This window comes from Oryzias melastigma, linkage group LG17 (genome assembly GCF_002922805.2).
Source record: "Oryzias melastigma strain HK-1 linkage group LG17, ASM292280v2, whole genome shotgun sequence".
NCBI lineage: Eukaryota > Metazoa > Chordata > Actinopteri > Beloniformes > Adrianichthyidae > Oryzias > Oryzias melastigma.
In genome coordinates this window covers 7,340,655-7,368,567 of record NC_050528.1, presented here as the reverse complement: position 1 = coordinate 7,368,567, position 27,913 = coordinate 7,340,655, and the positions used below count along the sequence as shown (strand labels likewise).

The 27,913-nt window shown below is 37.2% G+C and overlaps 2 protein-coding genes across 8 annotated transcripts in view; one reads left to right on the top strand and one right to left on the bottom strand.

The window, feature by feature from the left end:
* opn7a (opsin 7, group member a) overlaps positions 1-7,170 on the top strand; it is a 31,499-nt gene extending 24,329 nt beyond the window's left edge. For all 7 annotated transcript variants that reach the window (XM_024273183.2, XM_024273186.2, XM_024273184.2 and 4 more), the window contains 4 exons: positions 57-219; positions 360-487; positions 2,701-3,035; positions 6,133-7,170. In XM_024273183.2, coding sequence (XP_024128951.1) covers positions 57-219; positions 360-487; positions 2,701-3,035; positions 6,133-6,741 — 1,235 coding nt within the window. In that variant the 3' untranslated portion in view covers positions 6,742-7,170. The remainder of the gene's footprint in view (positions 1-56; positions 220-359; positions 488-2,700; positions 3,036-6,132) is intronic.
* A 2,659-nt stretch (positions 7,171-9,829) lies between these two features.
* ripk1l (receptor (TNFRSF)-interacting serine-threonine kinase 1, like) lies at positions 9,830-20,609 on the bottom strand. Its single transcript, XM_024273179.2, has 11 exons — positions 20,239-20,609; positions 19,762-20,006; positions 16,495-16,651; positions 15,198-15,335; positions 14,894-15,125; positions 14,662-14,811; positions 12,508-12,584; positions 12,300-12,384; positions 11,679-12,218; positions 11,459-11,608; positions 9,830-10,662 (listed from the first exon to the last, which is right to left on the bottom strand). The coding sequence occupies exons 2-11, from the start codon at positions 19,920-19,922 to the stop codon at positions 10,367-10,369; spliced, it is 1,986 nt and encodes a 661-aa protein (XP_024128947.1). The 5' UTR covers positions 19,923-20,006; positions 20,239-20,609; the 3' UTR covers positions 9,830-10,366.
* Positions 20,610-27,913: the final 7,304 nt, after the last annotated feature.

Here is a 27,913-nt window from a genome sequence, read left to right as displayed (position 1 = left end):
CCTGAGGTGTTACTTGTTTATCATTTGTTTATCCAGAATTATGTGTATCTCTGCAGGAGTTTGTTCTTTGCTTGGAAACAGCACACTATTATACGTCTCATACAAGAAAAAGCACCTTTTGAAACCTGCCGAGTGCTTCATCATCAACCTGGCGATCAGCGACCTGGGCCTGACTCTCTCACTCTACCCCATGGCGATCACCTCAAGTGTCTACCACAGGTAAGGACTATAGAGAATAATATTTTACTTGAAAATCCGACATACTTTCAGCCAAATATGTCGTGGTTTTCATAAAATGTTCTCTTGCAGACATGCATGATTGATCGAACTCCTCACACCTCCTCCTCACTCCCACACAGGTGGTTGTATGGACGAACGGTGTGCTCCATGTACGCGTTCTGCGGCATGTTGTTTGGCCTCTGCAGCCTCACCACGCTGACCCTGCTGAGCGTGGTGTGCTTCGTGAAAGTCTGTTACCCTCTTTATGGTAAGAAGAAGGAATTTCTACCTCGAAATGAACCTTTAAAAGCTGGTCATAAAGGAGAACTTCACCTCAGGGCTTCTTTGATGAGTGAAAAGCAAAAGGAGTCACACTCAATAAGTATTTGTGATGTTGATTATTTCACTGCAGTCGGGCCTTTTATTCAGATTCAAAGGAGTATATTTATTATTTATTTATAAAAGCTTTTAAAGTCTATTTTAATAAACACCGATCAACAATCAGTCGATGTACTTCCAAATTGAAATCTATTAGATTACTTGTTATTTAAAGTAATATTTTACCTTTTAATGTTACTGTCTCAGATAGTGAGACGTTCTGTATTATTTTTAGGTTAATTTCTGTAATAAAACCCGCAGAAATATTAATATAATACAAGAAATGTATTTAACATTTAGGTGAGTGGAGATATAAGGTGTAAAAATTGATGTTTATAATATTGTATTTTTTCAGCAAAGTGAAAACAGAACAAAAAATTGGAACTTTAACTTTTTTTTATCTTCTGTAACTGATATTTTATTGTATAAAGGGGAGAATATGGCCCTTATTTCTAGTTTTTTAGCAAAACCAATCTTTTATTTGAATAAATGAGGCAGAAGACAAACTTTGATGTAAGGCAGAGGAGTGCGCCCGTGGTGGAGCGAATCGGAGCTGTCCGCTATTAGAAATCCCACATGGAGGAAATCAATCATAATTTTATTTTTGTATTGGGTTCGACTTAAGTTTACTACAACAACAACTACTGGCATTGAAATAGCAGAAACTCTGCGTTTCTCCGAAAAAGTCCTGCCAGCTGCTGTCATGAGAGGAGAGCAACAGAGCAGACAGACACCCCCCCACCTGTGAGCAGATTCCAGCCGAACACCTGAAATCCAGCTGGATAAAACCTCTCCAGAAAAGCTCTCTTTTTATTTTTTTTTTTCATAAACACAATAAGAAATATTTATGAGAGAGATGCAAAAAAAAAAAAAACAATTCCTGGAAAAATCTCAACTGGACAGCAGTGTCCTTAGGGGAAAAAATTCTTAATTTTTGCGCTGCCTGGAAGCTGAAGTCACACATTCAGACTGAAGTACAGCACAAAAAAGGTCACATCATGGAGCTGTGAGGTCTGTGATGTTCCTCTATCAACACAAACTGTTCATAAATGTTGTTTTGACCCAAAGGAATCTGTTCATTTCACCTGGAATTTTACTAGTATTTTCATTCAAAAACACGTTGATTAGTTTGCTAACACATTTTTTCTTTTTGTATTTATAAAATGACACCTAAAACTTTTCAATTATGTTGTAAATTCAGTTCATTGAACATTTTTGGGGTCTCCACATCAAAATTAATCACTTTTTTCCAGATGGAATTTTCTGTTTTTGCATCATTTTATGCCTAGTGTGTGAATAAAACATGGAAAATGGACAAAATAAATATAGTGTAAGATGGGTGAGGTTGTGCTGATAAAAATGTTACCAAATAAACAAACAAGTAGACTTTCAAATTGAAAATACATAAGTAAATTCAAAAGTAGAAAAGTTTTAGACCCAAGGTTCCAAAAGGTTAAAGCACTCCAAGGAAAATAGTGTTTTTAAAATGTTCTTATGGCCTTTTTCTTATGATAGAGGGCATAAAGAAAATTAAAGCTTAAAATTGCATTTCTGAGTGCTGTGTGGGCGACTCTGAGTTTCTGAACTAATGGGAGAGCATGTAAACAGATGGATAATCCCATCCACAACTCTGTGGCGAATTCCTAATAAACTCCTGCCGCGCAGCTGAATCTGTCCAAGAAAAAAACACAAGTTTTTGTTGTTTTTTTACGCTAAAAACAACATATATATCATTTGAAGACCACTGGGAGCATTTTAAATACACTATTTTTTTTAAGTATTGGCTCACCCATCCAAATGATCAAAATCAGGTGTCTTAATCACCTGACCAGGTGTATAACATCAAGCACTCAGACATATAGACAGTGTTCATCCTGACCTGAACGGCATAGAACACCTTTGGGATGAATTGGAGCGCAGACTGAGAACCACCATCATAAGAAAAAAAAGTACAAAAACATGTTTAAAATACCAAAAATGCTATTTTTGTTGGAGTGGGTCTTGTGGTTTCTGACTAAAACGTGGTCCAGTTTTTATTCCTACTTTTACATAGTATTAACTAAAAGCAGACACATTGCCATTTGGATTCCCTCTGCTTCACAGGGAACAGGTTTACCTCTTTCCACGGCCGCCTGCTCATCGCCTGCGCTTGGTTCTATGCTCTGCTGTTCGCCTGCTCCCCTCTGGTTCACTGGGGAGAGTACGGACCAGAACCCTACGGAACCGCCTGCTGCATTGACTGGCGCCTGTCCAACCAGCACGCCACGGCACGCTCATACACTGTGGCGCTCTTCATCTTCTGCTACATCCTCCCGTGCTGCGTTATTGTGGCGTCCTACACGGGAATTCTGATCACCGTGCAAGCATCCCGGAAAACCATGGAGCAGCATTCATCCAGGGAGACGCACATGAGCAGCATTCAAACCATTATTGTTAAGGTAAGAGCAGAGAATATCATTTAAAAACTTCAATAACTTTTATTTACGTTAAAGGCCGTTTTCAGAAAAGAAAGGAAAGAAAACATTTAGAAGATCATATGTGATGAAACTCGTGTTTTTAATTTGTTCTTGTGGCATTTTTCTAATAAAAGAGGAAATGTATAAAACAAATTAAGATTAAAATGGCCTTTCTGAGAATTTCTTTATCTAAATCATTGTAAATCAGGAGAAAATAAAAGAAAAATGGACTTTAAAAAAGCTTGTAGTGATGACGTAGGTGCTGCAGTCAGTCATTTTCTGATTAAAATGATACCAAATAAGCAAATTCAAATTAAAAATACAGAGGTAAATTCCAAAATAGACAAGAAGTTTTAAGGTTCCAAAAGCTTAAAATAAAACCTTTTTTTAATGAATTACAATTAAAATACTTGTTTCTTATCCAAGTCTCTCTTTAGGGTAAATTACATTACATTATCTTTTTTTTTTAGAAAATGAAGAGAATAAATAAAAATAATTTAGCATTTTCCAATCTGGTTTCCACTTTTAGGTTATTTAGTCTTTCCTTTTTTGGGGATTAAATAATTTTTGATTCACTAACTATAAAGGATCTGTCTTTGCCCTGTTAACTATGGCTGTCACTGGTGCTGTTGACTTATAGGGAAAAGATTTCTGACCGTGTTTGTTATAAAGACTTTGGAGATTGAGATGATGCTTGAGGGATGGAGCGGAGGAAGAAGAGATGTGCAGAGTTGTTTTTTTACTTTAACCCCTCCGATGATTATATGATTAAGATTATAAACTTCACATTCTGCTGGTCATCTTTGATTTTTTTTTTTACTTGATGCTAAAAGTAAAGAGTTCCTAAAGTAAAACAACAACAAAAACTAATTTCTCGTGCACACCAGTTTCTATCTGGCGCTCACCAGTTACTATCTTGTGCGCACCAGTTACAAACTCATTCTCACCAGTTACTGTCTCGTAGTTTTCTGTTACTACCTCACACTCACCAGTTACTATCTCATGCTCACCAATTATTATCTGGTGTGCACAAGTTACTATCTTGGGCTAACCAGTTACTACCTCATACTCACCAGTTAGTATCTGGTGCACACCAGTTACTATCTTTTGCTTACCAGTTACTTTCTGGTGCACACCAGGTACTACCTCGCACCTACCAGTTACTATCTGGTGCGCATCAGTTACTATCTATGCTCACCAGTTACTATCTAGTGTGCACTAGTTACTATCTGGTGCGCAGCAGTTACTATCTAATGCTCAGTAGTTACTATCTAGTGTGCACTAGTTACTATCCGGTGTGCACTAGTTACTATCCGGTGTGCACCAGTTACTGTCTGGTGTGCACCAATTAGTTTTTTTTTTTTACTTTAACCCCTCCATGACGAGTTTATAAACTAAACCAAGTTCACATTCTGCTGGTCATGTCTGATTTTTTTTTTTTTTTTTTTTTTTACTTATCAGCATTAAACTTTTTCTTCAGTAACTCCCTCCTCAAATCTATTGAACATTCAGCTGCTTTTACGTTTTTTTTTTTTTTTCCATTTTCTAAACACTTCATAATTACAAAAAACACATTTGTTTGCCACATGACCTCAGGTGGATGAGATGCTTGTGTTTGAATCTTTGATACTTCAAAGAAAAAGCTCTGGTTTTATTGCATTTGTATTTTTGTGTGGCACTACAAATTCCAACTGTGCGCCTTTTTTGAGCCAAAAATAGTTCAGTATTTCTATTAGTTTTTTTTCTTCTTTTTATCCAATTTCACATCAAAAATCAAACACAACTTTCATTAATTTGTTGTTTTATTTTATTTTTTCCCAGTTCCAACCATTTTCTCATTAGCGATGCATGAAATTCTTGTATTTTTCCAAATCATCCTCTGGAGTCATTTGATGGTGAGTAAATCCAAAGTTTAGTTTTGTTTCTTCAGTCTTTTTTTTCTTAGTTTATTTTCATTTCAACCCCTGATTTATCAATGTGAACATTTGTTTTGAAAACTAAAACAATTTAAACAACTTAAGGGAAACATTTTTGATTAGGAAGAAGTGATAAGTTTATGCAAAAAAAAAAAAAAAAATATCTAAAATACTGTTTGCTTGCAAGTGGAATTTGTTGAATATATCAATCTGACAAAATATGTTCTGTAAAAAATAATCTTATAGACTTAAAAATAAGTAATATAACCATGATATATAACATAGTTCTAAAAATATTTGAATATTATATATAAATTGAGTTCTAAATAAAAGCGCATTTAAAAACCCATTTTGGGACTTAAAAAGTTCACAGTTGAAATATTTTGTGTACAAATAAACAACAAAAATGTGTTTCTGCTATTATTTGAAATATCTCTAGCGAATTAAATCATCCCTTAAATCTATATATATATATTTGTAATAAATAGATATATTATCATTTAAATAATATTCAAACATAAAGCTTTGAAAATAATAAAGCTAAATATTTTGCATTTGTAAAGTAAATAAGAATTTTTGATGATTTCAAAGCAGTTTTGTTTTTATGGCACAAATTCTAAAAAATAAAATACATATAAACTCATTGAAACTTTAACAAATAGGCAGAGAAAAACTCTCATGTAAGCTAGAGGAGGCAAGTTTTTATCACTTTGTCTTTTTTATTGACTTTTAGAATTCATTTTTTAACTCCTGTTATAAATGTAAAAATGTTTCACTTTTTTGACATAATTATTTCATTTTTTGAACAATATGAGCTTTTATTTGGCTCAATTAGAATTTTATCTTGAAGTTTTAGCTTTTATTGTGGTGTTTGAAACATTTATCTAGTATTATTTTTATTATTATGAAACCCTTTTTAGCTCGTTTAGACTTAAGTATTTACTTTGTTGGCTTTTATGTCGGAAGATTTTACTTTTTGGGGCTTTCCTGAGATTTTTTGTTTAACTTCTTTATCTGATTTTATTTTTAGGCAAGTAGCAACATTTTTTGTATTTCTGTCAGAGATGCAATTATTTCGGTTTTTGCATCTCATATTTGTACATAATTTCTGAGAAATACATTTTACAAAATACGTAATTTGTCGTCTTTTCTTCTTCTTAAAGCTAAGTGTGGCCGTCTGCATTGGTTTCTTTGCTGCGTGGAGTCCGTACGCTCTGGTTTCCATGTGGGCCGCCTTCGGACAAATTGAAAACATCCCTCCTCTTGCGTTTGCCATGCCAGCCATGTTCGCCAAGTCCTCCACCATCTACAACCCGATCATTTACCTGCTGCTGAGACCAAACTTTCGCAGGATAATGTGGAGAGATGTGGGAGAACTTTACCATAACTATCTGAAGGGCTGCTTCTGGTCCAGAGGCCAAACAAAATGCTGCACAAAGATAAAGATCAGAGTGAGACTTCGCACAACTCGCCGACAAACCAGCCGCTTCCCGTCATCAGTCTCTCCACCTATAATGACGATAGATCAGAGGTGTGAGGATACATTCACCTGCTTCAGACACTACCCCACAACGTGTGCCGGCAATGACACGGCAGCTGATGGAGACACATCCGTGGATGAAGAGACGCCGGTTTCCCTAAGGCTGAATCAGACGAGTGAAGGCGAGTCCTCCAGGAAGTCCCTGATGGCCACAGTAAGGACTACAGAAACCAACAACTTCCACATCTCCTTAGAGATGATCCCAAGGGTCACCAAAGAGGCTTGGCCCTGATCATTCAGACCTGTAAATTATATTACAAATTACTGTATTTTAAATGTATTTTTATTTATTTTGTAGAAAATGTTTTTTTCTAATTTCTCATATTTGCCGTGATATTGTTAAAAAATGTTAAAAATGGAAAAGAAGATGCAAACTTTATGCCCAAGCAATATTTGCACTTGTTTTGAAATGAAATAAATACTACATTTAGTTGTTTTAAGGTTTAATATTTTTTTAACAACTGTATTTGATTCATTAAGAGATGTAATTATCTGAGGAAGAATGTGCTTTAAAGTGTAAGTATGTAAAGTCAAAAGTATTGAAAAATAAAAAACAGCCACAACTTTTCCTACTGAAGTTGGGTTTTTTGTCAAAGACAAAAGTTTCTTATGTTCCATGATGCTAAAAGTAAAGAGTTCCTAAAGTAAAACAAAACAACAACAAAAACAAATTTCTCGTGCACACCAGTTTCTATCTGGCGCTCACCAGTTACTATCTCATGCTCAGTAGTTACTATCCAGTGTGCACCAGTTACTATCTCATGCTCAGTAGTTACTATCCAGTGTGCACCAGTTACTATCTCATGCTCAGTAGTTACTATCCAATGTGCACCAGTTACTATCTGGTGTGCACCAGTTGCTATGTGATGTGCACCAGTTACTATCTCATGTTCAGTAGTTACTATTTGGCGCTTACCAGTTACTATCTTGTGGTCACCAGGAACTATCTTGTGCGCACCAGTTAGAAACTCATTCTCACCAGTTACTGTCTCGTACTTTCCTGTTACTACCTCATACTCACCAGTTAGTATTTGGTGCACACCAATTACTATCTTTTGTTTACCAGTTACTTACTGGTGCACACCAGTTACTACCTCGCACTTAGCAGTTACCATCTGGTGCACATCAGTTACTATCTATGCTCACCAGTTACTGTCTAGTGTGCACTAGTTACTATCTGGTGCTCACTTGTTACTATCTCATGCTCACTTACTATCCAGTGCGCACCAGATACTATCTGGTGCGAACCAGTTACTATCTCATGCTCACTAGTTACTATCCAGTGTGCACCAGTTACTATCTGGTGCGCACCAGTTAGTATCTCATGCTCAGTAGTAACTATCCTGTGTGCACCAGTTACTATCTCATGCTCACTAGTTACTATCCAGTGTGCTCCAGTTACTATCTCATGCTCACTAGTTACTATCCAGTGTGCACCAGTTACTATCTCATGCTCACTAGTTACTATCCATTGTGCACCAGTTACTATCTCATGCTCACTAGTTACTATCCAGTGTGCACCATTTACTATCTCATGGTCAGTAGTTACTATCCAGTGTGCACCGGTTACTATCTGGTGCTCACTAGTTACTATCCAGTGCGCACCAGTTACTATCTCATGCTCACTAGTTATTATCCAGTGCGCACCAGTTACTATCTGGTGCTCACTAGTTACTATCCAGTGCGCACCGGTTACTATCTGGTGCTCACTAGTTACTATCCAGTGCGCACCAGTTACTATCTGGTGCTCACTAGTTATTATCCAGTGAGCACCAGTTATTATCTGGTGCTCATCAGTTATTACCTGCTGTGCATGGGGGCACAGCAGGTAAGGTTTTCCTCTTGAAAACCACAGATCTATAGCTGCTGCGGCTTCTTTGGTCACACATCAATGAATCTTCACACTTACAAACATGTTGTGTTATGCTCTGAGACTTTTGTTTGTGGTTTTCTTGGTTGTGTTGAGGTTGTGTTTTCTCATTCCTTTGTGTCACGAACAGATTAGAGTTTGTAATCACACCTCTTTCAGCTGAATGATCCACATTCAGTACATTTAAGTGTACAGACAGGTTAGCTCCATGTTCTCATTGTTTTGGAGCTTAGCAAAGTTTTTTCCAGGTTCTCTCATCGTTTTTTTCTTCTTATTTAATTATTCAAGCTTTTGCCACCTCTCACTGTTGAGGGTCCTCGACAGTCTATCCTATCATGAGACTTCAAAGAAATCATTATGTGCAAAAATAAATTTGGTCTCGACTTATTTCACCTCCAAAATTAAAAAAGAAAAAAAGCATGTTTCATGACAGCAGAAAGGGATAAAAAATTCAACAAATCATGTCAGTTCAGGCTGCGTTACAAATGCACAGAAAAAAACTGTTTTGTTTGTAAAATTGTTTATTTTATGAACCTTAACAAACCCATATTTGCAGTTTTTAAAGGGACTACCATGATTTTCTTAAGCTATATTGGTATATAGGATCATATATTACCTTAGGAACACTCAAAAACATATTTTTTAATGAAATATCAGTTATTTTTCGTGATTTTTTTTTTTTTTCCTACCTGGAAGTAAAACGACTCAATTCCTGAGTTTCCACCTGCCGCTGGGATTTATTGAAGAGAGGAAACAATGGGAAGATATACGGTATTCTGTATCTAAAATGAAAGTTCAGTGTCACATCATGCTGACGTCAGCATGTTTCCAACCGCTTGTTTTCGTGGGTATGGGAGGGGCTGGTGCAGACAGTGCAGCTTTTAGAGGATTACTCTTAAATGCATGAACGGGTCATAATACCGCTTTGGGGTTCTTTATAGTGAGGAATGAACAGTAAAATGCACTTAAAACCTCAAAAAGTAGAATTTTCATGGTAGGGCCCCTTTAAGGTTTTCGTTTCTCAACTTGTAGCTCAAAAATACCAAGAATCGTCGTAATAAACATCGTCTCAATTAAAAGAAATACTTTTCTTTTGTCCTACGTTATTTTGCCACACAAAAGTACTCGCCTGTGTTTTGTTAATTGAGTCACAAAATCATTTACAATTAGCACTAAGAAAGCTGTGGTGACCTTGATTCTTGCATATTGAAAGGATTCAGTTTAGGTTTTGTTGAGTCTCAGAAAAAGAAAATATTCAATCAATTAAATAAATGTAGTTTTAGAATGTAGTTTTAAACTATTTGCAAAAACAAATTAATACGAGTTATTTCTTTCAGTTTAAACCTTTATGCTTCTGACGTCTGGAAAACAATATTTTTCTCATCTTTGGAAGGATTGAATGATTGTTCTGAAGATTGATCTGAAGCATCGACCCAGTGAAACTCAAACCATCAGGAAGAAATGGGTTTATTTGGGTTGTCCAAAAAGGTAAAGCTACAGCATCACAGTTGATTCCTGAAGGAGTTTTAACTTCAGATTGGATTAATGAAATAAAATTCTCTTAAAGAGACGTCAAAACCCTTGATAAGGTAAAGCAACTCATAAGGTAGAAGACGACAAGGTTTGTGCCCAACACTGATATTAACTCTTAAATCAAAAGTACTTGTTTTAAAATTCCCGAACATAATGAAATCTTACAGTATGACCACAACAAGCCCCAGCAATACATTCACAATGAATATTTCTTTCTACGTATATTTTTAACTCTTTAAACAAAAAAATCATTTTGTATTCATCTATGAATTCTGTTAAAATGTTTCTCTGCGCATATTTACTGACTCTTACCATTCAAGTTTGGTTTAAAGGTCATGTGATGACACAGATTGAACTCAATCTGGATTCAAACTTGATTCGCGCCAACAGTCACAAATGGGATAAAAGGCCACGATACATTTGGGTTAGAAGTAAACGGAAGAGCGATGGAGGTTTAGGCCACGTGGGAAGAGCCGCACATGTCCAGGATCTTCTGAATGACGTTGACTTTAATGAGTCCATCCAGAGCTTTGCAGAGCTTCCCGACGGTGCAGCCAATAGATCCCTCCTTCATTTTCCAGCGCTCCAGCATCTGGTGGACCATTTCTTCCAGGCCGTCGCGGTAGTAATCGTGATATATGGCATCGATTTCAACATCGTTCAGGCCCAGCCGGCGTGCACAGCGCTTCCAGTTGTTCCCAATGTTCTCTGTCAGCAAATACAGGTGCGCCTCTGTCACAGCATGGCCCTCTAAAAAAATTAAAAATAAAACAAGTACATAAATATTTTTTGTGTGCAGAAATGGATAATACTACAACAACTCGGTGGACAATTGTTCGATTTCAAAATAAATCAGTAAATTGTCATTTAATTTTATAAATCGTTACATTAATATATTAACATTCCTGAATAGTGTTACAATAATTTAATTCATATATCAAAAGGAATAACAAATAAATGGAAAACATTTTTTACTTTCAACAAACATCCCTTTCTCTAAAAAGAGTAATATCAACTTTTGTCCAGCAGAGGGAGCTCCTCCTTTTTACTTTCCACCTTCATTCTATTTTTTTAAGTGAACTAAAACTACAGAGCTTCAGTTTTTTTGTTTTTTTTTTTAGAATAGGCTATTTAGACTTACAAGAAGTTACTTTATTTTCATTTATTGATTTAATTTAAACATTTATATTCAAATGTAGGTCACTTGTTCTCCTCATAGACACTGGCAGTTTTTTTTTTTGATAAAATTTTAAACAAACCTTATATTTTTAAAATTGAGTACTAGGGCTACTTTATCAAAGAAAATGTATTCTTACAATTACAACTAGTATTAGGTAGTTCTCTCTGAGTCACACTGATTGAAGTTTTGGCTGAAGACGTCCGGGATCCATTTTAGGTTATTGAATCAGATTGTTCAAAGTGAACAAACATGGACAGCAACCACAATTCATGGTATGAATCCCCCATAAATGAATGTTACCCCCATAACTGCTTCACTTTGTTAAAAACACACATAGTGTGAAACAACAACAAAAATGGACCTGACCGTATTTCATGATGCCTTCTTGGATGGGAGACATCATGGATCCGTTTCCGGACACACACAGTGAGGACAGCTGGCTGTCAAAGCCTCGGATACTCAGAGTGTTGTTGTTTCCGATCTGGATCCCGCTGGCGTTCTGAATGTACAGAGGTCCTGCAGAAAGTGCACGTCAAGTCACTCCGTCACAAAGCGGATAGAAGATTCTCAAAGTGTTCTAGAGTACCTGGCTCCTGTGTTTGGAAACTCTTCGAAGGGGCTCCACAGCCAGCCGCATTTGGATCCGGGACATAGGTATCGGGAACCGGGTAAGCTGGCCAGGACTGCTGGCGGTCTAAATGTGGCTGTAGGTGCTGGTACTGTGACAGAGATGGCGTGCTGATAGATGCGGTTAAATGGGTCGGCGTGGGTGAAGTCATAGAACCGTAATGCACCGAGTCTGCGCCGGCCGGCTGCACCGGCTCTTTAGTCCAGGAGTGGACAGAGGACGCCTGCGGCCTCCGGGTTTGATCCACGTGGGGGTTCTGGGATACATGATTGTTGTGGTAGCTGCTGGCGGCCTCGGGATGCACTTCAGAGTTATAGCTGCCGCGTTTGTGGTACTGAAGCTCTCGATCCAGTTTCTGCTCCAAATTTGAAGTTTGTCGGGCATCAGCTTGAATGGAACCGTCCAACGGTTTGTAGCTGATGTCATGGAGATCCTCGATGCTGGCTTCAACTGGTCCCAAAACGCTGGTATCTGAACTCACCAAAGGAGCAGGGCAATCTGACAGACCCAGACAAATCAAAAGAATAAGAGACTTTGTCACATTTTTTTTAGGAATAAATCTTAACATTTTCAACCAACCGTGCTCATTTCCCGAGACACAGTTATGTGTCATCGACAGTAATTTCATCTTCTCGACTAGTTGATTTGGCCCCTCGTATTTTTCCTGCAAAAAGAAAAAAAGATTAACATAGTTAATGGTTGTTATAACCTCTAATTATCTCCAAATCTCTTTAAAAAATTAAATGTTAGTATAAAACCTGTTCAAGCTGAACTCAATCGCATTCACCTTCAGATCGTGTAAATCTTTCTCTATATGTGGTTCCAGATTTTCAGCATAAAACGGACAGAAAATGTCGTAGGCTTCTGCAAAAAAAAAAAGAAACAAAAAGTTAGTTATTAGAAGAAGTTAAAAAACTAACAATAAGTTAGGAATATTGTAAAAAAAAAACTCATTTGAATGCCAGACAGTCATTGCAGGTGACTCGACTGACAACAAGACACAGTCATGAATGTTTGCAGAGGAGGTCATGTGACCTGCAGAATGCAGTCATGGTCTACTGTCCTGTTCACTGATGAATGTTTTGCACAAAAGTGACCATTGGTGGAGGAGGTGAAATGAGCAACACTCCGAGGTCAACATGGTCCCGGGGTTGGGTTTGGTGGAGGAGGTGCAACGGTTGTAGCTGAACTCCAAATTAGCATAAAATTCCTCAGTAAATTAAATCATCCAAGAATGTTAGCATGTTGCTAAAATAAAAGTTAAACACTAAATTATCCTAAAAACTCCAGTAAATAAAAATTAGCCAAAATATTTGCATACTGCTAAAATATTAGCTAAACTACAAATTAGCATAAAAAATTAATCAGAGGCCAAATTAGCAAAAAAAAAAAGCTAGCTCGTTGGTCCATTACTAGCTGAAGCCCAAATACCAGAATTCCTCAGTAAACTAAATTAGTCAAAAAGTTAGCCTGTTGCTAAAATAGAAGCTACATTCAACATTATTTCAAAAAACTTCAGTGGATAACAAATTAGCCGAAAACATCAGCATGTTGCTAAATTATTAGCTAAACTCCAAATTAGGATAAAATTCCTCACTAAACTAAAATAAACTAGTCAAAAATGTTAGCCTGTTGCTAAAATAGAAGCTAAACTCTAAATAGCCTAAAAACACAGTAAATAACAAATTAGCTAAAAGGGTTAGCATGTTGCTAAAATATTAGCTAATCTCTAAATTTTTGAAAATGACTATATTCTTCTTCTTCACCCAGAGAGCCATGATGGAGAGATAAAAGAGCCACATGTGGCTCTGGAGCTGCACCTGGTGTAGCCAATGTCCCCTGACCTGAACCCCATAAACCCGATCTGGGACGATCATATCCCACTCCTAAGAGCAGGTAAAATACCTGCTACTGATATGGTCGATTTTTGTTTTTTGGGTCTATGTTTATTATTGCCCTAATTTTGGGGGTAATAAATACCAAAGTTAATGAAAAAAGTGCTTCTTTTCATTCATTATTAGCAATATTAAACTGAACTTTTTTCTTATTTCATTAAAATTCAGACCAAAAGAAAAAACATGAATGTAAATAAATATGTCCCTTATTAATTAATGACTTCAAGAAGTCAGATGATTCGAATCATTATGGAGACAGAAGAAATCTAATTACATCCAACTGCAGTGAATAGAAGGAAAGTTCTGGAACAACTGAGCCTCTTTTCAAAGATGGATAACAGTCAGACCAAAACCCAGACCTGCACTTTAGACCTGAACCAAAACCCCAAACTGCACCAAGACCTGCACCAAAACCAATAACTGCATTTTAGACCTGCGCCAAAACCCAAAACCTGCACTAAGACCTGCACCAAAACCTAAACCTGAACTTTAGACCTGCACCAAAACCTGAAACAGGACCAAGACCTGTACCAAAAACCCAAAATCTGTACTTTAGACCTAGACTTTAGACCTTCACTAAAACCCATACCTGCACTTTAGACCTTAACCAAAACCTAAACCTGCACTTTAGACCTGCACCAAAACCTAAACCTGCACTTTAGACCTGCACCAAAACCTAAACCTGCACTTTAGACCTGCACCAAAACCCATACCTGCACTAAGACTTGAACCAAAACCCACAACTGCATTTTAGACCTGCACCAAAACCCAAACCAGCACCAAGACCTGTACCCCGACACCCACCAAAACCCCAACCCGCACGGGGTTAAGTGTTTTATGTTGTGTTGTGGTGTGTTAGTTTTAACAACAGTCTTCCTGATGACCTCAAAGTGAGCTTTGACTGAAAAGATAAAATATTTTGTATATCTAGTGTTTTTTTTTTTAATTGTGTTTGATGTTTTGGTGAAAGTGGTTTTGTGTTCCAGAAAGTGTCTTTTAGCATTTGTAAAGAACACTATCACTGTAGAGTTGTCTGTCACAGAGACCTTTAAACGTCGGTCTCTCCTCTGGACTGTCGCTCCAGCACCGCTTCATGAGCTGAACGATCTCTGAAGGCGTGTCTCCAGGAATGACCTCCTCAGCCGGTCGGTCTCCTTCACAAACACACCGACTTATTTGGTCCTCACTCCTCGCGTCTGAACAGAGAGATTTTGGGTTGGTTGTTTGAGAACTTTAGGGTTCCTGCAGTAAATCCATTTGAACCTCCGCAGAGCTCACTTGCGTACGGCTCCTGCCCCGTCAGAATGACCCAGACTACGATTCCAAAACTGTAAACGTCGGACTTCTCAGTGGAGGGGGTGTGAATGCTCTTCAGGTGCTCCGGGGCCATGTAGCTGAGCGTGCCGGCACCTCTAGCCCCCGATGTGTGTCCACTGCGGCTCTTCCTGCGAGATTCCTCCTTTGTCAGTTTGCTCCACGTTTGGCATGTGGCCAGACCGAGATCTGCAATCTAAAAAAAAAAAAACGCTTACAGTGCCGGGAAATTCATGAGCTCAGTGTTAGGGCTTTGCTTTTTCAGTACCTTGATGTGAAAATCTTTATCCACTAAGATGTTTTCTGGCTTGATGTCCTTGTGAATGACCCGTTTCTCCGTGAGGTACATCATCCCCTCCAGAACCTCTAAGATGATTCTGCCTTTGATGGAAATCGGCAGGTTGACCTGAGAAGACGAACACGCCTGAAGAACTTCATGTTTGTTGGGCTTCAGAATGAATGAAATAAACTAGACCTGCACAATAAATCAAAGATTTAGCGATACTTGGGTCATCTGGAATATAATTTAAAGACTCACTCCAATGAGAGTTGTGTTTTTTTGTGGTATTTTTTCTGATTTTTTCTGAAGATAAAAATTGTATTTTTGAGTATTTCTTTATTCAAATCCTTATAAATCAGGAGCATTTTTGTTTTTTGTTGCACCAGTGATGTTAGGTTGGGGGTGTGAGGGGCTGTAAGCTAGAAAACAGTAAACAGAGAGCTCTCAATTATGAGTGATGGGAAGAGGGGTCGGGTTTGCCCCGCACCAACAATCTTGCCCACACCTCAGAGGTGAATTTCTAATGAACTCCTGCCGTTCTGCAGAAATTAAGTCCAAGAAAATGAAATTTTTTGATTTTGGATAAAAATGACAAGATTATAATTAAAAGATTGTTGGGAATGCTGTAAAAAGAGCTCTAAAAATGATTGGAAAGGAACTTTAAAGTCTCCCTCTGATAAAAAACCCTGTTTTTGAGTTTTTAACATGTGTGGCATCTTTTTTATGAAAAAGATTGTTTTTTTCACTAAAAAGCGGACTATTTGATCCATGGTTTGGTGCGTTGTCACGGTAACACAGCAGCATGTCGCTGAGCCTCGACTGTAGCGGCAACAGTTCAGAGAGAAGGTCCGCCTCTTACTGCTTTTTTTTTTTTTTTTTTCCAGAAAATGAAGAAAAACTTTCCTTTAAAGCAGCCTGCGCAGTGATATAGAATATTTAGGATGTGTGACCGGAACTTATTTTTTTTTCATTTTGTCTTTAGAGTTCTGCTTATCTTACCGTTGATGTGTTTTGTTCACACAATTCACACTACAGGGTAAACAAAAATATTAGACAATAAAAATGAGGGAAACATTTTCTCTCTGGGCTGTTTTTGTTCAAAAGCCACATATTGTCACATTAAATTTACCTAGTAAAACATTAGTAGTGATTAATCACAACACAAAAGTGTGATTAATTTTTTAATCAATTAATCGTGATTAATTTTTTCCCAGGTTTAATAAGTTACATTTTTTTAATGGATTCCCAGCCGAAGTTTTTAAAAAAAATATAAAAGCCTACGTACCGCCTCCAGCAAGACTAACAGGTTCCCCATCGGCAGAAGTTCCAGAACCAGAGAGCAGTCCCTGTCCTCCATGATCACGCCCAGCAACTTGACCACCCGCTCATGGTTCAGGCTTGCCATGATGCTCCCCTCCTCCAGCAGCGACCTCTTACTTTCTCTGGAGAACGAACAGAAAAAGTTCCTTTATAACGACTCATACAAAGGATGCATGAAGTAAAGACACTTGAGTAAATCCTAAAACACTCTGTGTCTGAAGGGCAGGGAGCAAATGAACAGATTAAGGCTTTATATCCGTATGAAAAGATTTTTTTTCTTAATGATTAAAATTAATCAAACTATAATTTAATTATTTCAGTATTTTTTCGTTTTTGTGTTTTTATTTTTTTGTTTTGGTCACATAGTTTGCAAGTGATATTGAAGCGACATTACTGCTGTTTAGATTAAACCTTTAACATAGAATTTGACTTTTTAAGACCCATAAAATGCTATAAAAATGTCCATTGTGTTCCTGTTTCTGTATTACTGCCTCCTAAAGAGGGTTTCAGAAAGATGGAATTAATTAAAAACTGTAAATAGACGAGACAGAGAGGAAAGGAGGCAAAAAACGTGACAACTACAAATGCAAGAATGCTCCTTATGAGCCATTATAATAAATAAAAAAGAAAATTCTTTCACATGAAAAAGAGGAAACGATGTGATGTTTCCTGGAAAAACTAGGAAGTTGATGAAAGGGTGTCCTTTCTTTTTGTTTACTCGTAGATTTTTGTTGCTCCAGGGCACTTCAAATACTGTCAAAGTATTCTGCTATCAGCATTTATAAAATTAGATTTAAAAAAATAATAAAGTCCAATACAAAACTGAAATAAGTGAAAAAAATAAATAAAAAGCAAAGCAATTTTGTTTGAAATAATAAATAATCACCACACTGGTGAGACAATTTATTTCAAATGTACATTTGTATTTTTACTTTTTCTATGGAAAACAAACTAAAGACTTCTCATAAACTACAAATTAATTATGAATATTACAGCAGAAAAATGTTATCAGAAAAATCCTTAAAGATGCTATTGGAGTTCACAGATTCAGATTTTTCATAAAGTTTTAGTAAATAAAGCACAATTTTTGTCAGTGTATGATGTTCTCTTTATTACATTTTTGAATCTTTTTAAAGACTTTGAAGAGATTGAGAAAGAGATGTGACACACAGGAACAAGAGAATCAGTTCCCCTCTTAAAATTTGATCTATTTTCTCAGTGTTCCTAGTGGTCTTTACATTAAAAATTCATTAGAAATTCACCTCTTTAGTGTGAGTGCAGAGCAACCCCGCCCCTCTTGCCATCACCTATAACTGAGAGCTCTCCGTTTACTCTTGATAGCTTACAGCCTCTCACACTTCTGACCATTACATTAGCATTCGCTTTGCCTCCGTGGTTCAGGGTTCCGTGACGTGCGTTAAAACACTTCACCAGGTAAAAAGGTTTTCAGTAGTGCTTCCACAAACGATTATTTTAATAGTCGACTAATCATCGATTATTTTTTCCGATTCGGGTTGTGGGCAAATTGGATGTAGAGCACACATCTTAACCATAATTAGCCTTAAACTAAAAAAAAACAAGATATATAGCATTACCTGTGATAATGCTAGTGTGAATGCTGTAAGCTGAATTCGGCAGCTGAAGATGCTAATGATGATAGCTGAATATGCTGAAATTAATAGCTAAAAACACTAAAGTTGAGAGCTGAAATGGTGAAGCTGATAGCCAGAAAAAAAACTGAAAAAATCCTAAATTATCCAAAATAGCTAACGTGTAGCTGGAATATTAGCTAAATTCCAAATTAGCCCTAAAAAAAATGAAAAAAAATTCCTAAATTAGCCAAATTAGCTGACATTTAAGCTTAACTCCAAATTAGCCTAAAAAACTGAAAAAAATCCTAAATTAACCAAAATAACTAGCATGCAGCTGAATTATTAGCTAAACTCCAAAATAGCCGAAAAAACAAAAAAAAATCCTAATTTTGCCAAAATAGCTAGCATGTAGCTGAATTATTAGCTAAACTCCAAGTTAGCCTAAAAAAATGAAAAAATCCTAAATTAGTCAAAATAACTAGCATGCAGCTAAATTATTAGCTAAACTCCAAATAGCGTAAAAAAACAAAAAAATCCTAATTTAGCCAAAATAGCTAGCATGTAGCTGAATTATTAGCTAAACTAAAAAAATGGCCTAAAAACCCTAATAAATGCATATAATATAAAGTAACGACTAATCGACTATTAAATTAGTCGTCAACTATTTTAATAGCTGATTAGTCGTCAATTAGTCGACTAATTTTGGCAGCCTTAGTTTTCAGTTCTTTAATCCTGTAATTTTTTGGTTTCAATTGATTTTTTTCACAGAAAGTGAACTATTTGATCCTTAGTCCGGTGCGTTGCAGTGGCAAAGGAAAGCGATACACAAACTTATCCTCACGATAGATTACATAAAGCATCAGCTCAGAAAGAAACATTTGCCGATACTTGTATGAATTTAAAATGCTGACGAGATAATGTTTGGTTAATCATTTAGTAGCGTCCTACACCGTGACCAGAACAACAACAAGATCTAGAGAGAACCAGCTTGCGTTAAATATTCAGTCAGGAAATTTGGCATGAGACGTACTACGTAGTTTTTACCTGGGATGGGTACCGAACCAAAACTCTGTGCCAGTCCAGTATCGGTGTACATTAGCAGTGCTTAATGTTGTGATCATTAAACAAAAATGAATTTTACCATTTTATTACAATGAAAGGCGTAGAGTTTTTTTTTTCTAAGTCACACTCTTAAGCAAACAAAAGTGAAAAATTGATCTTGGGATATATTGCGATATTTATCGTATCGACTGGCGATACATATCGTATCGCCAGGCTCTTGCCAATACACACCTATGGTTTAAACTTTAACTTGTAAACTGTAAATTTGAAATTAATTTAATTGCGAAAAAAAAAAATTACTATTTTTCTTAAAAAAAAAAGTCTTGTTGATAAAAACAGCTCACTTCCTTTGAAGTAAAATTCAGAAGCACTGATTAAATCAGTGTAGTTACAGTGTCATTATTCTTTTTTTATTTTATTTTTTAAGGTTAGTTTATGCGAATATCTGGACTGACGACCATCACAAATGTCAGTTTACTTTAAGATGTTTTTAATAAAGAATAAAGAGAAGATCTGGATTCTGTTCCAGCCACGGGACTCATTAGAAACGGGGGAACCCCCGGATGGTCAACACTCACTCGCTACGCAGAGGACCGGTGTATAAAGTCTTCAGGACCACCTGTCCGAGGGTCGCGTGGTAGCACAGATAAACCTCCCCGAATCCCCCATAATCCAGCGGTTCTCTCTTGATCAGATCGGTCGATCTCATGTGAAGTGAGGTCTGAGGCGCGGCGGCCATCCCTGCGACAACTTTACAGAAGATGGAGAACCGAACACACCGAGGGTCCCATACACCACCAGCGGGACGGGTGACGCTCGCACACTGTTCAGAAAACAAACACAAAAGTTTAAAACATTCAGCACGAAATCAGCCAAATTTGACCTCCCGGAACTTTCCGAACACGTCGAACCCCACAGGGGGAAGCTAGCGCTTCTGGGGCGTCCGGAAGTAAACAAGTACAACTTTTACAGTCAACAAAAAACACTTGAAATATTTAAACTGCGTTATTCGTGTCAGTCGCTGACGTCAACACAGAATGAAATGAAAAAGTTACCTTCCAGGTGCTCTTTAATTCAAACGACAGAGACCGACAGGACTTCCGGGTTTTCCTCGAAGTGAAAGGAGAGTTGAGACTACAAGTAGTCTGACGAATCGATTACCGAGAAGCAGCCCAGGGTAGATAGTTGATTCAGATAAATTAAATTAAATTAAATAATCTGACATCACCACAGAATAACATTTAAAAGTCAGCTTCTGTTCCAGATGCTCTTTAGTTTAAAAGATGACCACTTGCCGGGATTTCCTTAAAGTGGAACCACTGACTGTATAGGAGAACTGGACAGTATGAGATCCCTTGTAGAAAAAAAAACCCTCACTTCCGGCTCCAAGACATCGCCACATTGGAGTCAGACAGTGATTGGTTGGAGTCAGTCTGAGAAATGGATTGTATAAGAGAACTGGACTGATCGGTAGGATTTCCTGTGAGAAATAAGGAATGATTACTCATTCACTCTGTTTGTCATAACCATTCTTGCTCTGCTACTTTTTATTTTTAGCATATTCTTGCTCATCTTAATTTTTTTCACGACATTTTTTCTTTATTAGTGGTGATTTAAGTTATAAACTGACCAATCAGATGCCTCAGTAAAAGCATATAGTCCCCGCTGGCCCCCACCTCGATTGTTTGATTTAGTAATTCTCCAAGCAGCTTTTAGTGGAGTAGTCTTCAAATAAGCTCACTCAATTTTGGTGACAGCAGTTGCCATAGAAACGTTGACTCAGACCGACTTGGGCCAATCACTGTCGTCTGGCTCCCCGTAAAGTGGAAAAATGGTGACTGAATTGGCTTCATTTTGCTGGAGCCGGAGGTAAGGCCTTTTCTATGGGTGGCGTTCCGCTTGCTTTGTCCATCTTTATTTACAGTCTATGGACTGATCACATCGGCTCAGCACAAGATACATAAATATAATAAAATAAATTAAATTAAAATCTGACATCACCACAAAATACAACATTAAAAGTTACCTTCTGTTCTAGATGCTCTTAATTTAAACAATGTCCACTTGCAGAGTTCCAAGCTCATCCCTGATTGGTGACAATAGTTGCCATAGAAACCTTGACTCAGACTTGGACCAATCACTGTCGTCTGGCTCCAAATGGAGGCCCTCATAATGTGTAAAAATAACTCCATTTCACTGGAGCTGGAAGTAAGGCATTTTTAAATGTATGATGTCACGCTCACTCAGTTCAGTTCTCTTAAACAGTCAATAGTATGATTGAACACTTCTATGACAACCATTGTAGCCAATCAGGAGTAAGTTTGTTCAAGGTCCACACCCCTTTCACTGAAAGGCAAACATTGAATCAAACATTCAGGGAGGCGGCCAACAGGCACCACTTGCTTTTATTGAGGCATCTGATTGGTCAGTTTATTACTTGATTAATTTACAACAAAAATTTGGGATTAACAAGAACATGTTAAAGAAAAAGGACTTCTGAAAATTGAATGAATGAGTGATAGCTGTTCATGTCTCTATAGAAGTCAATGGGATTTTGGCTTCTTGGAACCAGCAGTTACTTTCTGTTTGGAATGCGAGGGGGAGAGATCACTCAGTCCAGTTCTCCTGTACAGTCTTCAAGTGAAAAGTGAAGACAACAAGCAGCCAAACAAGTTTATTACTGAAGAGCAACCCAGAGTGGACAGTTGATTCAGATTTGATTACATACATGCAACCATAAAAAATAAGATACAATTAAAGTAAAATAAAGTTAGATACAAATAAATAAGAATTCAAAGACAATCACTAACTTTAAGGAAACAACACTATCTTTGTCACCATCAGAGGTCGCCATAGCTTATCTTTTCTGATCTCACACCTACAAGACAAAACTTCAGTAAAAACAAAAGATGATCATTATTTTTATGAGTAATTATTTTGAGATAAAGTTTCCACAAACTCCCAGATTTAAATGATTATATTCTGACCATATCTTTATACATTTGAATTGTTCAGTTTGATTTAAAAGGACTAATAGCATCTAAACTTCATAAATACAGAGCACTGAAAAATACAGTAAAAGGCTTATAAATAATAGGAAATGTATTAAACAATCACAGCAAGCCAGTTTCATAAAATAACACAAGTGTTACACAACAGCAACAAAAGGGGGAAACATGTCCAAAAAAAATAAAAATACAATGCAACCACAAGGGGGCACAATCCACTGCTTTCATGCAGATAAATGCAGATATTACAGGGGGTATCTGTTGCATGAAAAAAGATAAACCAAACATGCAAACAGGACTTTTATGAGTCTGGTTGTGACGACTGTTGGTCATGTTTGTAGGGAGAAAAACAAATTTGAATGTTGAGACTTTGACATAGAAAACTAGAGAATTGGTCGACATAATTGAAGGAAGAAAAGTGGATCTCGTGTGTGTTTAAGAGATCAGAGGGAAAGAGAGAAAAGCTTATAGAGGACAAAGGAACAGCTTGACAGGGTGGAAAAAGAAAAAATGCAAAGATTTGTTGGATGCTTGATCAAGAACAGGGATGGAAATGTGTCAAAACAACAAGTGAAAGATGGAAAAAGAACTTTAAATATAATGGGTATGATCAGGAATGATGTTTTTAGATCATTTCTGGGAAGCAAAATGAAATGGTGAGAGGAAAAGCAGAGATTCTGTTGGTGAAATCAAGCTGATGTGGAGCGCCCCCTACAGGAAGCAGCTGAAAGGCAAAGACAAAGAAGATTTGACAATTAAAATGCTGCTTCATTGATAAAACATTTATGTGAAACTAGAGCAGGAAACCACCTAATTTGTAGCCCTTGGCAGTGTGGGCTCCATGTAGACCTACATTCTGGGCAGAGTATCTGTGAACGCCCACACGAGAGATTTCTCCTTTTTACGCAGGAAAGCCACAACAAAGCGGTATCGTATTTACCTGTTCAGCTCGTGCATTTGGATTCTTTTTCTGTTATTGGTATTTATTGCTGGTAATCAGCAGGTTTGAAATTTCCAGCTTGATTACAGTCAATGAGAACCCGAGAATTACTGGTGACAAATTAGCAAATTGGATTATTACAAGTCTGAATTTAACCTTTAGAGTCATGACTCACTCTGCAGATGTCATTTCGATATTGTGAGGTCTGTAATGGTTAGATAATTGACTGTAATTGTCATAATTATTGCACAAAGCCTAATTTTGTATATTAATCAGCAGGTTGTGATCCAGATTTAGTACATTTTCAATTTTTAGATTTATCCCTCTTCTCAACCAGCTAAATCCTTTTTGGGATCACCAAATCTGTTCTGACCACTGTTGGGGCAAAGGCGGTATACTCCCAGGACAGGTCGCCGATCTGTCACATGGCAACTTAGATGTATACCTAGAGGCAATTTAGACACGACAATTAACCTGTTTTTGGACTGTGGGAGGAAGAACATGCAAAACTCCTCACAGAAAGGTCCAAGCTGGGATTTGAAATGGGACAACAGTGGTAACCACTCTACCAGATCATTTTAGTGTTTACCCCAGACCTCTGTTTACTTTGGACTAGTGCTGCCACGATTAGTCGACTAATCGATGACTAATCGACTATTAAAATAGTCGACAACTAATTAATAGTCGATTAGTCGTTACTTTATATTATATGGAGTCAGAGTTTAGTAAAGCTGTAAGTTATAATAGCATTATGCTAGCATTTTGGACTATTTTGGCATTCATTAAGGTTTTCTAAGCAATTTTTTACATTTCAGCTGCATGCTAGCTGTTTTGGCTAACAGTTTTTTTTTTTTTAGGCTAATTTTCGTATTTAAGTAATATCTTAGCTGGCTATCAGCTTTAGCATTTTCACCTATCAATTTCAGCGTTTTTAGCTATCAGCTTCAGTGTTTTTAGCAATCAATTTCAGTGTTTTTAGCTATCAGCTTCAGTGTTTTTAGCAATCAATTTCAGTGTTTTTAGCCATCAGCTTCAGCATTTTTAGCAATCACTCAGTGTTTTCAGCTATCAGCTTCAGCGTTTTTGGCTATAAATTTCTGCGTTTTTAGCCATTTATTTCAACGTTTTTAGCTATCAGCTTCAGCGTTTTTAGCAATCAATTTCAGTGTTTTTAGCTATCAGCTTCAGCATTTTTAGCTATCACTTTCAGCGTTTTCAGCTATCAGCTTTAGCGTTTTTAGCTATAAATTTCTGCGTTTTAAGCTTTCAGCTTCAGCGTTTTTAGCCATTAATTTCAACGTTTTTAGCTATCAGCTCCAGCGTTTTTAGCTACCAATTTCAGCATCTTCAAATTAAGTTTACAGCGTTCACACTAGCATTATTACAGGTAATGCTATATATCAAATTTTTTGTTAGTTTAAAGCTAATGATGGTTAAGATGTGTGCTTTACATCCATGACCCGATTAGTCGACTAATCGAAAAAAATAATCTGTGATTAATCGACTATTAAAATAATCGTTTGTGGCAGCACTACTTTGGACAAAACCATTTTTCAACAGACTATATTCGATTTAAAATTGAATGTCAGAGAACAGACATCTATTAAACTATAAAAGTCTAGCTTTCCCATTGTGGTACATTTAATAGATTTAATATTGTTTTATCACACCAGGTTTTGTATGAGCCAGCTGAAAGGTTTTTCTTCTTTATTGCTTATTGGCAAATAATTAAAAAAAGGTTTCTTCTAACTTTTTAAGTTTTTGTTGTTGTTTTATAATATAAAAGTCATGAAAAATGTTCATTTTTTTCCCAACTAAAATGCAAAAAATGACAATATCCTTATTTTCACAATTCACGTTCCAAGCATTGACTGTTTATTCATTGGACATATCAACCCCTCCCCCCTCGTGTTCTAAACAGGAAGTACCCGCTGGTTCCAAGAAGGTCAAAATCCCATAGACTTCTATTGAGACATAGACAATTATTTCTCAGTCATTTTATTTGCCTAAATAATTATTCTCACTCGCTCTTCGAAAACCGTGACTCAGACCTACTCGGACCAATCACAGTCGTCTGGTTTCAAAATGGTGGATATCAGGAAGCCATGGTTATAGATTTGGCCTGATTTTTCGAGGGCATTTTCTATGGGTGACATCAACTCCTCGCTTTAGTGATTAATATATGTCTATGGTTCCAAGATGAGCCTAAAATATTTCTGTTTTGTTGAAGTGGAAATCATTTTAATTAAAAAAAATCAATGTAGTGTTAATTTTTAAAATAAATCATTTAACATCTCAATATAATTTGAATTATTTGTAATCAAATTCTAAAAAATGCAGATATAACCAGCTCAGTGGCCATGTGGTGGAGTGTGTCCACCCTGAGACTGGAAGGTTGTGAGTTCAAACCTGCAGCCGAGTCATAACAAAGACTCTGAAAATGGGACCCAATACTTGATATTCAGCATTAAGGGGTTGGATTGGGGAGTGAAACCACCAAAAATAGTTCCCGAACGCAGTTGTGTCTGCAGCTCACCCCTCCCACACAGGATGAGTTGAATGTGGAGAACAAATTTTAGTTGCCGGACAGCTGACGGGTTCACTCTTCAAACTGCGCGCCAGCGGCTGCACGTCTGCTGTTTTCTATCTTTCCACCGTTTATGTTCTATTGAAGTAGCACAGCTATGCGTTATATGTGAACATATCAATATATATATATATATATATATTGATGCTAATTTTTAGTGGTTCTTTATGTTTTAGCTTCTATTCATTATTAGATTTCTAAATCTTGGCTAACTTTTCACAAGTTTTAAATGTTATTTCATCTTTTTTTTCTAGTATGTAGTTTTCAGCAAAGGTCAAACACATTATTACAGTGCACCTATGAGAAACATGTTTTACTTTATAAGTCAGAAATCAGCTTCACTGTTAGCTGCACTTAACAGTTGATCAATAACCAGGTCACTGCTTTGGTGTTGTGCCACTTTACGATGCCTGAGCAGACAGCTTCCCCCCTGCTCGAGCTTCAACGTCACACACAGGACAAGAACAATGCAGATCACCGGAAAGCTACAGCAACTGAGGTCTGCAGCGTAAATGCACTCTCAGTGGTGACTTGTAGGCTGCGGTGCTTCCTGTCAATGTTCTTATCTTGATAATAATCAGCACAGAGCTGCCTGGTGCCATCATTTCTTTGTCACATTCGTGCCCGTGCTTTTATGACTGGCTTTTCGTTGGACATGTCAGTCGTCAGAGTAGTTTTGCGCCTGCTTTGGTTTTCCACTAACATGCATGTTGGGTGGAAGGGGATGTTCTGGACAGTTAACTAGTTAAAAGCGCATGATGGCAATGCTTGGCGCCAGAAATGGAAAAAAGTTTACATCTGTTTTTATATATTTTGAAATGAAAAACTCAAAATAAAGAGTCGATTTGATATCTTTTTAGATCAGGAATTCCTCAGGATTTATTTTACCGATGAACAAGTGAGAGTGGGGCAATTCTTCACGATCACTATGAATGAGGATGATAGTGTTTATTCACAGATGCTTGCGCACAAATAAAATCAATAATTTAGCCATTTAAGGTATGGAAAAAACAAGAAAGCTTTTGTTTTGGAGTTTTGGAGTCAGCATGCATGAAGAAATATTTTTCTATTGATCCCAGATGAGTCTTACTATTGAAATACACTATATTACTGGCTCATTCTGCCAAATAATCAGAATCAGGTGTCCCAATCACTTGGCCTGGCAACAAGTGAATACAATCAAGCACTCAGACTTCAGACTGTTTTTACAAACATTTGTGAAAGAATGAACCGCTCTCAGGAGCTCAGTGGCACTGGAAAAGGATGCCACCTGTGGTGAAATTTCCTTGCTCCAAAATATTCCACAGTCAGCGGTCAGGTATGTCATAACAAAATGGAAGTGTAGGAAGAACAGCAACACAGCTACCAGGTGTAAACTGAGGGGGTCAGGGAGGGATGCCGAAGTACAAAGAGGTCAACAACTTTCTGCACAGTCAATTGGTGCAAAGCTCCAAACTTCATGTGACCGTCAGATCAGCCCAAGTACAGGACCCAGAGAGCTTCATGGAACGGGTTTCCATGGTGACCAGCTGCATCCAAGACACGCATCATTAAGTGCAATACAAAGCGGGGTAAAGCACGCCGTCACTGGACTCTAGAGCAGTGGAGACGCCTTCTCTTGAGTGATAAATGACGCTTTTCCATCTGGAAGTTTAATGGATCAGTCTGGGTTTGGAGGTTGCAGGAGAACAGTATATTGCAGACTGCTGAGTGTGAAATTTGGTGGAGGAGGAATGATGGTGTTCAGGAATTGGGGTTGTCCCCTTAGTTCCAATAAAAATAAATTTTGAATTCTTCAGGATACAAAAACATTTGGACAATTGGACCTTGGTAGTCTTGATTTGTGGACTTTGTTTATTTATTTTCATTAGTTAGATTTGGTTAGGCAGCCTATAGCAGTGAGCTGCTGACTCAGACGCCAGATGGTCAATGAGGCTGGGTCAGCAGTCTATCTGACTTATTTTATGTTTGACCAAGGTTCCGTTCTCTCTGTTTTATCTTTTTGTTTGAACCAGCACACTAGTTTTTTCATTTTTCTAATTTATTTTCAGGACACATCATTTTATTTTCATATATTGAATTAACTGTGTCCCTTTTACTTGGTGTCCAGTTTTATGTTATGGTCCCCTATTTTGGTATTTTCCCCAGACTTGAGGCAGGTATTCCTCTTGGAGATCTAACAGTAATATAGCATA

Bases quoted from the DNA above. Each gene is read 5' to 3' on its own strand.
- ripk1l (XM_024273179.2), bottom strand. From the start codon at position 19,922: ATGGCCGCCGCGCCTCAGACCTCACTTCACATGAGATCGACCGATCTG. The intron at 12,585-14,661 runs GTCTCTGTGACA...TTTTTTTTGCAG, and splicing joins GGAGAGACCGACGTTTAAAG to AAGCCTACGACATTTTCTGT. The intron at 12,385-12,507 runs GTGAATGCGATT...TTCTTTTTGCAG, and splicing joins AAGATTTACACGATCTGAAG to GAAAAATACGAGGGGCCAAA.